General features: G+C 35.9%; 1 protein-coding gene across 4 annotated transcripts in view; it reads left to right on the top strand.

Moving 5' to 3' along the window:
* MAPK10 (mitogen-activated protein kinase 10) overlaps positions 1-12,765 on the top strand; it is a 351,818-nt gene that overhangs the window by 289,325 nt on the left and 49,728 nt on the right. For all 4 annotated transcript variants that reach the window (XM_029236032.1, XM_029236029.1, XM_029236033.1 and 1 more), the window contains one exon: positions 9,749-9,931. In XM_029236032.1, the coding sequence (XP_029091865.1) occupies positions 9,749-9,931 (183 nt within the window). The remainder of the gene's footprint in view (positions 1-9,748; positions 9,932-12,765) is intronic.

The raw sequence follows: 12,765 nt of genomic DNA on the forward strand, positions 1-12,765 counted from the left end.
TGTTATTTGTTGTTTTTACCTTGCTGCTTTTAATATGTGTTCTTTGTATTTAAGTTTTGATAGTTTGATTAATATGTGTCTTGGCATGTTTCTACTTGGATTTAACCTGTATGGGACTCTCTGTGCTTCCTGGTCTTGATTAACTTTCCCATAGTAGGGAAGTTTTCAACTATAATCTCTTCAAATATTTTCTCAGTCCCTTTCTTTTTCTCTTCTTCTTCTGGGACCCCTATAATTTGAATGTTGGTGCATTTAATGTTGTCCCAGAGATCTCTAAGACTGTCCTCAATTCTTTTCATTCTTTTTTCTTTATTCTGCTCTGCAGTAGTTATTTCCACTATTTTATCATCCAGGTCACTTATCCGTTCTGTTATTGATTCCTTCCAGAGAATTTTTAATTTCAATTATTGTGTTGTTCATCACTTCTTGTTTGCTCTTTAGTTATTCTAGGTCCTTGTTAAATGTTTCTTGTATTTTTTCCATTCTATTTCCAAGATTTTGGATATCTTTAGTATTATTACTCTGAATTCTTTTTCAGGTAGACTGCCTATTTCCTCTTCCTTTGTTAGGTCTGGTCTGTTTTTGCCTTGCTCCTTCATCTGCTGTGTGTTTTTTTGTTTTCTCATTTTGCTTAACTTACTGTGTTTGGGGTCTCCTTTTTGCAGGTTGCACGTTCGTAGTTCCTGTTGTTTTTGGTGTCTGTTCCCAGTGGCTAAGGTTGGTTCAGTGTGTTGTGTAGGCTTTCTGTTGGAGGCAGCTAGTGCCTGTTTTCTGGTGGATGAGGCTGGATCTTGTCTCTCTGGTGGGCAGGTCCACATCTGGTGGTGTGTTTTGGGGGGTCTGTGGCCTTCATATGATTTTAGGCAACCTCTGTGCTAATGGATGGGGCTGTGTTCCTGTCTTGCTAGTTATTTGGCATAGGGTGTCCTGCACTGTAGCTTGCTGGTCGTTGAGTGGAGCTGGGTCTTTGCATTGAGATGGAGATCTCTGGGAGATTTTTGCTGTTTGATATTACGTGGAGCTGGGACGTCTCTTGTGGACCAGTGTCCTGAACTTGGCTCTCCCACCTCAGAGGCAGAGCCCTGACTCCTGGCTGGTGCACCAAGAGCCTGTCATCCATGCAGCTCAGAATAAAAGGGAGAAAAAGAAGAAAGAAGGAAAGATGAAGATAAAATAAAATATTTATTAAAATAAAAGAGAATTATTTAAAAAATAATTTTTAAGTAGTTTAAAAAAAAAAAGAAGAAAGAAAGTAAGAAGAGAGCAACCAAACCAAAAAACAAATCCACCCATGATAACAAGTGCTAAAAATTATACTAAAAAAAAACCAAAACACTGACGACAGAACCCTAGGACAAATGGTAAAAGCAAAGCTATACAGAGAAAATCACACAGAGAAGCATACACATACACACTCACAAAAAGAGAAAAAGGGGGAAAAAAATATATATCATTGCTCCCAAAGTCCACCTCCTCAATTTGGGATGATTCGTTTTCTCTTCAGATATTCCACACATACAGGGTACATCAAGTTGATTGTGGATATTTAATCCGCTGCTCCTGAGGCTGCTGGGAGAAATTTCCCTTTCTCTTCTTTGTTCACACAGCTCCTGGGGTTCAGCTTTGGATTTGGCCCCGCCTCTGCATGTAGGTCGTCTGAGGGTGTCTGTTCTTCGCTCAGACAGGACGGGGTTAAAGGAGCAGCTGAATTGGGGGCTCTGGCTCACTCAGGCCCAGTGGGAGGGAGGGGTACGGATGCGGGGCGAGCCTGCAGTGGCAGAGTCTGGGGTGACATTTCACCAGCCTGAGGCGCACCGTGTGTTCTCCGGGGAAGTTGTCCCTGGATCACAGGACCCTGGCAGTGGCAGGCTGCATGGGCTCCTGGGAGAGGAGGTGTGGATGGTGACGTGTGCTTGCACACAGGCTTCTTGGTGGCGGCAGCAGCAGCCTTAGCGTCTCATGCCCATCTCTGGGGTCCGCGCTGATAGCCGCGGCTCACGCCCATCTCTGGAGCTCCTTTAAGCAGTGCTCTTAATCCCTTCTCTTCGTGCACCAAGAAACAAAGAGGCAATAAAAAGTCTCTTGCCTCTTCGGCAGTTCCAGACCTTTTCCCAGACTCCCTCCCAGCTAGCTGTGGCGCACTTGCCCCCTTCAGGCTGTGTTCACGCCACCAACCCCTGTCCTTTCCCTGGGATCCGACCTCCGAAGCCCGAGCCTCAGCTCCCAGCCCCCGCCCGCCCTGGCAGGTGAGCAGACAAGCCTCTCGGGCTGGTGAGTGCTGGTTGGCACCAATCCTCTGCGGGAATCTCTCCACGTTGCCTTCTGCACCCCTGTTGCTGCGCTCTCCTCCGTGGCTCCACAGCTTTCCCCGTACTCCACCCGCAGTCTCCACCCGTGAAGGGGCTTCTAGCGTGTGGAAACCTTTCCTCCTTCACAGCTCGCTCCCACTGGTGTGGGTCCCGTCCCTATTCTTTTGTCTCTGTTTATTCTTTTTTCTTTTGCCCTACCCAGGTACGTGGGGAGTTTCTTGCCTTTGGGGAAGTATGAGGTCTTCTGCCAGAGTTCAGTAGGTGTTCTGTAGGAGCTGTTCCACATGTAGATGTATTTCTGATGCATTTGTGGAGAGGAAGGTGACCTCCGCGTCTTACTCTTCCACCATGTTGAATCTCCTCCTACCCTTTCTTAATGAATACAGATGTACACTATACACATATCAGGTAGGGTAAATATCTGACTTCTTTGTCATCTTCAGAAGTAGCTTAGTGTTTAATGAACTGTTGCTCTTCCTCAAATATTTTAGATTGGCTTGCTAACTTCTGTAAAATGATCCCTATTGGTATTTATATTGGAATTGTATTGAATCTGTATTTCAATTTGTGGAGAATTGCTGTTTTAATTCAGACAATTTTTATCCTTCTGCTGAACACACAAGAATCTTAGCATATGTTCATAATTTAGATCATTACTATACCAATTTACATATGCTCTCTATGCCCAGTATTTTAATTCTCTTCTTTTAGCCTCATAAATTGACAATATTATCATTGGATTGCATACAGGTAGAGTTTGTTTAGATTCATCCTTCTGATTATCATTTTCTTGGTTTATCACTATTTCTTGCAATTTGGCCCTTTACTTTGAGATTATTTTCTTTCCTTCTGAAGTACATCCTTTAATGGGAGTCTTTGACAATAAAACTCTGTTTTTTGATTGGTGTTCCCTTACTTGAATGAGAGCTTTGGATATAGAATTTTAGATTGACAGCTATTTCTTCCAACATTTTAAAAGTGTTATTCCACTGGCTTTTTGTTTTCAATATTACTGGTGAATAATTAGCTGTCAGTGTGATAGTCATCTTTGGACATAATCTGTCCTTTTTCTTGGTCTTTGGTTATCTGCTGTTTCTCTCCTATGTGACTAGGTTTGGATTTCTTTTTATTTATCTCTTGGGATTCACTGTGTTGTCTGAATTCCAGCCTATCTCCAGTTCCTGGAATTTCTCAGCTTTTGTTGCTTTGAATACCTTCTCTCCACTATTCTTCACATTATCTCCATGAAAAAACTGTAATTGGACATAAAGTAGACATTCAATTATTCAGCAAATATTTTTGAGCACTTACTATGTGCTTATATCTCCAGATATGTAAGTAAACAAACTGATGAAAATCCTTGTCATCATGAAATTTAAAATAGAAGGCACAATATATTAGAAGGTGATAACAGCTAAAGGATAAGAGGGATCAAAGTGCTAGGGTGGGGGGGGTTGTCTCCTTCCTTTTTGAGTTGAAACATAAAAAGTTTTATCAAGTATGCCTCATATAGCATTTTCTTTTTACCTTATAAACTTCATTGTCCCTTCTTAACCTTTTTCTTATATAGTGTTATACCCAGAAATGGATGTAATCTTTCAGGGAGGGTCTCACAGAGCAGAGTACAGAGTCACCAAAACTCCCGTTAAATAGCATCCTGTAATTCTTTTAGTGTTTGGAGCTGTTTGTATGAGCTCCTTTGTTTAAATTCATTTTAATTACCAATTTTAAAAGACCTTGATATTTTTCATCTACATAATACAGAGGTCAATTTAAATGATCTCCAAGACCTCTTCCAGTTTCAAAATACAGGTAGAGTCAGATCTGGCTTTTGTGAGGCCAGAATATCATGCAATTGGAGGTGGGTTTTATGTAAAAAAAATTAATATTACAAATACAAAACTAGGCACAGAGTTTTGCAAGGGACCTGTACAAATGAGTGGCCCCTAAGATTAACCTTCAATAGCTTAATGAAAATTCTACATTGTGACATGTATTAATGTATATTAGATTTGCTTATATGTGAAATATCTCTCCATTTTTTGCTTTTAAGTAAATATAGATTACAATATTAAATAGATTTATAAGATGAAATAGTTTATACTGAGATGCATGTACATCATGCTTCAAATATCAGCCTTTGGATATTTCATGTCCCACAGTATTCCATGAGCAATCTGCTGCCAGTGAACAAATAGCCTTTAACTCAAATTGTCAGCTTTGAGTTTTTCAATGTGTTTTGGCTTGTAATATTTCCTCTTCCTGTGCTCATTTATAATGAAAACAGACGTTAGTTACAATTGTGCATTAAGTCACTTATTCATATTTCATATTACTAGAATTTGAGGGGGACTTTTGAGAGGAAAATGACATTTTCAAATAAAAAAGAGTAAAAATATTTTTAAAGTAACAAAACAACTCAAGACATAACCATGAAAATCTGAATCCAGACCTATATCTTATGAATATATATATATCTCTATCCTGATTTTTACAATGTCCTTGGAACTGAGAGTTCTTTTGAGAACAAAGTTTATTATAGAGCAATATGGAGTAATTACTGGAAAATAAATTGGCAAATATTTTGAACTTTATATTGAATAGCTTTTATACTTCACATGAGTAGCACCCCATATAATATGATATTATATCACCCCATATACATCTATGATAGCAACATATAATTTTGATCTTTCCCTAGATGTGGATGGGTAGAACCCCTCTTTCTCTGCATGGAGCCTACTTGTCATAATTTCCCATGGTCTTTTCAGGAAAGTGACATGGGGAAAAGGAACATATATTAGGATTTTTCTTTCCCTGAAATATTTCCAAGTTGACAACCCCTAAGTTTTCCATAGCAAATAGGTATGGAATAATCTTTTGGTGAAATTGACCCTATTCTAATTTGTGTCATAAAACTGAAACAGGTTAGTACTTTATTCTTAAATCTGGGCTTAGTAATTCACAAGAGATTGTTCGTATTTCTCAAATAGAGTCCAGGGGTCATCTGGATTGCAATTACTATTGGTGTTTCTTAATGATATCATCTCAGGCATATGCACTCAGAATCTTGTAGATCAGTGAGTAGAGGGGAGTGATCTGTATTTTTATAAGTTCCCTATGTTATGAATATTCAGTTTGGGAACAACAATTTTATATCATGATGCCTAACACATGACATGCATACCTCCACTTCCTTATTGCAGACATGAATACAAGGCTAACATAAAGCCACACAGTAATACACAATGCAGTGCCAACCAGGCAGCAAGTTGGCTTGCAAGATTAAGTAGCCTCTCCTGGAACTTTTCTATACAGACAGTGCTCTTAAACAATATTATTTTTAAAAACATAGTTAAGAATTTGGGAACAAACACTGATATTCTTTAAGTTGCAAATAGATGTCAGAAAATTTTTGCATAGAATATTGAATATAAGGCTTAGGGCAGAGTAGAAAGCAAGTCTGAATTCTTGATGGTGTCAACTCTGGAAACCATATTCATCATAGCAAAAAGTAATCAATGAAGAAAAAAACATGAAAAGAAGATACAGTAATTCAAAGGGCATAGTAGAATGAGGTCATTAAACAACGCTTTATGATTCCACTTAGTAGCTTCTGAAAGTTTAAATGTGCATAGTGTAAATTATGACCACAAATACCTAGAAAATAATAAGAAAATAATGTATGAGTAATTTCATACATTAGGTTCAAGGCAGTTTGTTACATATTTTAGAAATTTCCTCAACCAAGGAAGTTAACCTAAAATGAGGGCATTAAATGTAAATTCTTGGCTAACTGACAAGAATTAGCTGGAATAATTTTTATTAAATTTTATTTATTTTTTAATTTATTTTACTTTTGGCTGCGTTGGGTCTTCGTTGCTGTGCACGGGCCCTTCTCTGGCTGCGGTGAGCAGGGCCCACTCCCCACTGCAGTGTGTGGGCCTCCACTGAGGTGACCTCTCCCATTGCGGAGCACGGGCCCCAGTAGTTGTGACATGCAGGCTCAGCAGCTGCGGCTGGCGAGCTCCAGAGCACAGGCTCAGCAGCTGCGGCACACGGGTTCAGTTTCTCCGCGGCATGTGGGATCTTCCCGGACCAGCGCTCAAACCCATGTCCCTTGCACTGGCAGGCAGACTCCCAACCACTGCACCACCAGGGAAGCCCTGGAATAATTTTTAATCTTAGGATTTCAGATAATCATTTTTACAATCCATACTTATTTTGCCTCATTCTTCTATTACAATACTATTTATTGAAGACATTAGTAGTGGTCAATATTTGCACATTATCTTATCATTATACTCTATAAAATCAAACTTTTTGTAATATGACTTTTTTATGTAGTGAATTTAGAACTAGAGGATATTGTCAAGTGATTCCTATTAAATGACATTTTAAAATTTTTATTAAGTACCTTTGATAATTAAGTTGTATGATAATTTCTGAACTAGTAGATCAAAATATTTAAAAATATAGTAAAGTATATTAAAAAATATATTTATTGCTTTTTTGATAACTACACAGGCTGGAATCTGTAAGGAATCACATCCTTACCCATATAATAGAAAAATGATGACTTATTAGTGTTCTAAAACAAATAAATCCTTTTGCAAAAATAATTTTGGCCATTCTTTTAAAAAAAATTTACTATGCTAATATTAGCACATAATCATAAAAAACTAGTTAATATTTTATGTATTTTTAAAAATAAAATCATTGTGGAAATCTGATGATTAAAAAATTTCTTTGAAAAATGCATCACCTTATTTTCTATTTAAATATTAATAAAATTAATTGTTTTATGTGGATATGTTGACCTAATAGACTAGGTAAGCAGTTTCAGAGGCATTTTTTAAGAGGAATTGCCTGTGACAAACATACCATCAATTTTATGGCCAAATTAAAGCAATTTTTAACACATCAGTTCCAAACTTGCTCTTTTTCTTACTGGAATCCTTGGAACAAGGACTGGATTTGGAGCCAGGAGACATTACTTCCAGTCATGGCTTATATTTGGTTAATTATGATTATAAAGAAAAATCAGTGTGGTTAACTAAGGATAGTGGACGAAGTTGTTTGCAATCCTGTGAACATCTGGAAAACAAATACTTACTACTTAAATATACTAGTCATGTTTTTGTGAAGAAAGAACCTGAAATGGATTGGTTAAAATAGAGGCACACAATTTTAAAGATGACTATACCACATATTTGCAGTTAGAACATTCAATTATTTCATTGTCAGTAATAAAGATTCTCCCCTCCCTTCTTTTTCGTAAACCATTACATCAAGGACCACAATAGTGTTTCATCTAAAAAGCAATTTAAGGTAGGAAAATGTGCTGAGTGCTTCTATAGATTTTAATTATAACTTGTAATAAGAAACATTTTAATAGTCCTTGTTTAATTAATTCCAAAATATTTGAGTCTTCTTAAACTTTACTGTAAAAATAACATGTAATTGTTTTGGGAATGTTACTTTAAAAGCAATCACTTTTTAACTAAATAACTGTATACTGCTAGTTAAATGTCACTATAGTAGTGTGTTGGGAGTATTTTGCCACCTTTGTTAAAAGACTCCTTTACAGAAAATCTGACAGCTTCTTTGCCCTTATTTTTAGTTTGACATCAAATCTTCAGAATCCTAAAGAAGCTTGACCGGTGATTAAGTGATGGCTTGTTAGGACGTGATAACTTAACTGTATTAAAGAGTAGATCTCTTTTCATAATTTACAATGTAAGCACTGAGATTTATTTAACTGTATTAATGTTTTCTATTTAAATATATCTAAGTCATTCTAGCTTACCTATATCCATAGTACTAACATAAGTTTTTGTCTAAGAGTAACTTTTAACTCTAATCTTTTGAAATTTTTTAAGTTTATTTCTAATGATTTTCACTTTCTCAGGCACATGGTAATTTAGATTAATTTTTATTGAAATGTGTTCTTTTTAAATTATTCCTATCATTTTGTAAAGGAATATTCTTCAGTTTTTCCCACTTTTACTCCATTTCTTGATATTACACAATCATGTATTTTTTTCATCCCCATACTTGAGAGGCTATGTAATAATTTAAACTTTATTCAGCTAGATTATAAGGGAAATAGAAAAGAATTTGCAAATTAGCTTGATTTTATCTTTGTTCAATCACCTATCTACATTGTTTGCATTATATATTTATTTTGGCTGAATATAGTTAATTTTGTCTTCTGTCAGGACTGCCCATCTTTTTTAGTCCAACCCTATGGAATAGCTGGGGTAAAGATTTTATGAATCTCAATTAAGTAATATTATGGTAAAGTTACCTGAACTGTCACAAATTACATTAGCAGAAATGAATTAATTAACTTTACACTAAAGATAGAGTAGTAGAATAAACAACATAGGAGAGTATACTGCCTGTGGTATTGGATTTAAGAATTTCTAAGGCCTCCATCATTCATTGACACGTGGCAAGGAAATCTGTTAGAAATCAACTTCTTCCAGTTGGCTCTTCAGAGTTTTCACAGGTATTTATCATTCTCAAGGCTCTGACATATCAAATATCAATGATAGATGATAAAGAAAATCTCAATCAGTGGGTATGTCTGTGAGAGACCCCCCCCCAGTTTTGTAAAGTATTAACTTTCATAGAGAGGTAATATTTATTTTTCTTGTAGAATTCCCTATGCTTAACATACTTTTGAAACACATGCACTTGGTTGAAATCTGTTTTAAATTGAACATCCTATGTTTACCCTCATATCCCCAATATTCAGGGATACAGGGCACTATTATCAGAAGTAAGTAAATAGGTATGAAACTGCAACTACTTTGATAAAGAGAATTTTTTTTTTAAGTCTTTGGTAAAGAATTAGTGAGTTACTATCAAAAATTAGATTGACCCTATTTGTAATGCATATGAGTGGAAAACATTAACAGATAATGAAATTTCCCATTTGATAGAGAACAGAAGAAAAAAACCTTAAAAAGAATTTAAGAAAAATATAAACAAATCTTATAAAATATTTGTGTATTTGTCATTTTTAGAAAATAAATGATGGAAGTAATTTCATGATAATATTATTATATGTCTTTATATTTTTTTGTCTTCCAAATCGCATGGTTATACAGAAGTTTAGCTCAAGAGGAGAAATTCTTCTTGTGTTATTTAAATATCTTTTCATCTTTACAACCCAAAGACTATTTCATGATATCCTATTTTAAGTAATGCTAATTCCCCAAAAGTGTATATGTTCCAAAAGTGAATTTAAAATTCCAAGAGGATTCACTGCCTGACAATCTGATTTTATATTTCTGTCCTTTGTTGTTTATTAAAACTCCATTTGTGTTGATGACTGCTCGGGATTCTGAGAAGCAGTTAGTCTCCCAACTAGTGAAAGGCAAGCGCTAGTGGCCTACACTTGTTTTTGCCCTTAACTATTCAATTCTCAGATATTGACCAGTGGAACAAGGTAATTGAGCAACTAGGAACACCATGCCCAGAATTCATGAAGAAACTGCAACCCACAGTAAGAAACTATGTGGAGAATCGGCCCAAGTATGCAGGACTCACCTTCCCCAAGCTCTTTCCAGATTCCCTCTTCCCAGCGGACTCTGAGCACAATAAACTAAAAGGTAAGCCCTTCAGGGACAACTTCAGAACCACTATGTGGGTGATGGGCAAGCTATAGAAACATCTTTCTTTAACTTGAAATACCTCAATTTAAAGAGAGGTATTGTTAAAAGATCTTCTTTACAAAGGGGGAGAAGCCAAGGATTTTAAAATTGCCTGGATATTCAGAGAGAAGGTTAGTATTAAAGTGTGTAACAGTGGTGCGGGTTAAACTGTTTCATGGGGCTTATTTAGAATCTTAAAATTACTTTGCAGTGCTAACTCTAAGAGACCAATGTAATATACATTGAAATAATTGTTTCAGTTCTTTTTATTACCTGGAAAATATTTTCAACACAAGTTTTTAGTTGTCAAATCTTAGAGCTATAGATGTTTGAGTTTTCTTTGCATTTTATGGAATGCTTAACCACCATTTTTTCATTTTAGAGTGATAAATGAGATTTTTTACCTACACATTTTGTATTCAGTGTAAACATTTTCATTAATAAGTAATTTTTCTACTACTATGTCTGCAGTTATGAACTTTAGTAACAAATCTTAATTTCTTCACCAACAAAACTGGGATTATAATGCTTGGTTATAGGACTGAATAAACTTGGTAACGTATAAAGTGTAATATAAATAATATTCTAATTCTTATTTTAACTTAGGACATTTTAGAGAATGTGATTTTGAAGCAAATTTGATTTTTTCCACTGCCGGAGCTGAAATCCTACCCGTTAAAATCTGTGTGAACTTAGGCCAGTTATCTCATCTTTCTGTACCTCCTTTAACAAATGAAAGTAGAAAGTTTATACTTGGGAAGGTTAGCTGACTAATTTGTCAAGCACTTAGAACAGTGCCTGGCTCACAGTAAGTGCTCAGTAACTATTAGATATAAAAATACTAATAAATATTTATTAATAATAAAACAATTATTATTTTAGGTGGATCTATACATTATCCCAGAAAAGGACACATACTTGTGAAATTTTATACCAAATGTTCAGTGGACAATTAGCTACAGATTTAACTTTCAGACTTAATTTATAGCTAATATAGACATAAATGAGATGGATAAATTGAAATGCAGTGCTACAACTTCCCAGGGTCTTATTATTTCCTCCAAACTTTTATCTGATGGATTTTAAATGCACAGCATTGTTTCTGTGTTTGTGACACTTTTGTTGCACAGTTGGGTTTCTTCTTTTAACTACCACTACCGGCTCTCTGAATGACAACAGACTAAATTATTACTAAATCTACTGCATTTTTTTAACATCTTTATTGGAGTATAATTGCTTTACAATGGTGTGTTAGTTTCTGCTTTATAACAAAGTGAATCAGTTATACATATACATATATCCCCATATCTCCTCCCTCTTGCATCTCCCTCCCTCCCACTCTCCCTATCCCACCCCTCTAGGTGGTCACAGAACACCGAGCTGATCTCCCTGTGCTATGCAGCTGCTTCCCACTAGCTATCTATTTTACCACTAGCTATCTATTTTACGTTTGGTAGTGTATATATGTCCATGCCACTCTATCACTTTGTCACAGCTATCCCTTCCCCTGCCCCATATCCTCAAGTCCATTCTCTAGTAGGTCTGTGTCTTTATTCCTGTCTTACCCCTAGGTTCTTCATGACATTTTTTAAATCTTAAATTCCATATATATGTGTTAGCATATGGTATTTGTCTTTCTCTTTCTGACTTACTTCACTCTGTATGACAGACTCTAGGTCTATCCACCTCATTACAAATAGCTCAATGTCGTTTCTTTTTATGGCTGAGTAATATTCCATTATTATGGAATATTGGAGTAATATTCCAGTATATATGTGCCACATCTTCTTTATCCATTCATCTGTTGATGGACAGTTAGGTTGCTTCCATGTCCTGGATACTGGAAATAGAGCTGCAATGAACATTTTGGTACATGACTCTTTTTGAATTATGGTTTTCTCAGGTTATATGCCCAGTAGTGGGATGCCTGGGTCATATGGTAATTCTATTCTTAGTTTTTTAAGGAACCTCCATACTGTTCTCCATAGTGGCTGTATCAATTAACATTCCCACCAACAGCGCAAGAGTGTTCTCTTTTCTCTACACCCTCTCCAGCATTTATTGGTTCTAGAGTTTTTGATGATGGCCATTCTGACCAGTGTGAGATGATATCTCATTGTAGTTTTGATTTGCATTTCTCTAATGATTAATGATGTTGAGCATTCTTTCATGTGTTTGTTGGCTGTCTGTATATCTTCTTTGGAGAAATGTCTATTTAGGTCTTCTGCCCATTTTTGGATTGGGTTGTTTTTTTGTTATTGAGCTGCATGAGCTCCTTGTAAATTTTGGAGATTAATCCTTTGTCAGTTGCTTCATTTGCAATTATTTTCTCCCATTCTGAGGGTTGTCTTTTCATCTTGTTTATGGTTTCCTTTGCTGTGCAAAAGCTTTGAAGTTTCATTAGGTCCCATTTGCTTATTTTTGTTTTTATTTCCATTTCTCTAGGAGGTGGGTCAAAAAGGATCTTGCTGTGATTTATGTCATAGAGTGTTCTGCCTATGTTTTCCTCTAAGAGTTTGATAGTTTCTGGCCTTACATTTAGGTCTTTAATCCATTTTGAGTTTATCTTTGTGTATGGTGTTAGGGAGTGATCTAATCTCATACTTTTACATGTAGCTGTCCAGTTTTCCCAGCACCACTTATTGAAGAGGCTGTCTTTTCTCCACTGTATATTCTTGCCTCCTTTATCAAAGATAAGGTGACCATATGTGCGTGGGTTTATCTCTGGGCTTTCTATCCTGTTCCATTGATCTATATTTCTGTTTTTGTGCCAGTACCATACTGTCTTGATA

The sequence above is a fragment of the Monodon monoceros genome, unplaced genomic scaffold, assembly GCF_005190385.1.
Source record: "Monodon monoceros isolate NGI ecotype Baffin Bay Population unplaced genomic scaffold, NGI_Narwhal_1 Super_Scaffold_20, whole genome shotgun sequence".
NCBI lineage: Eukaryota > Metazoa > Chordata > Mammalia > Artiodactyla > Monodontidae > Monodon > Monodon monoceros.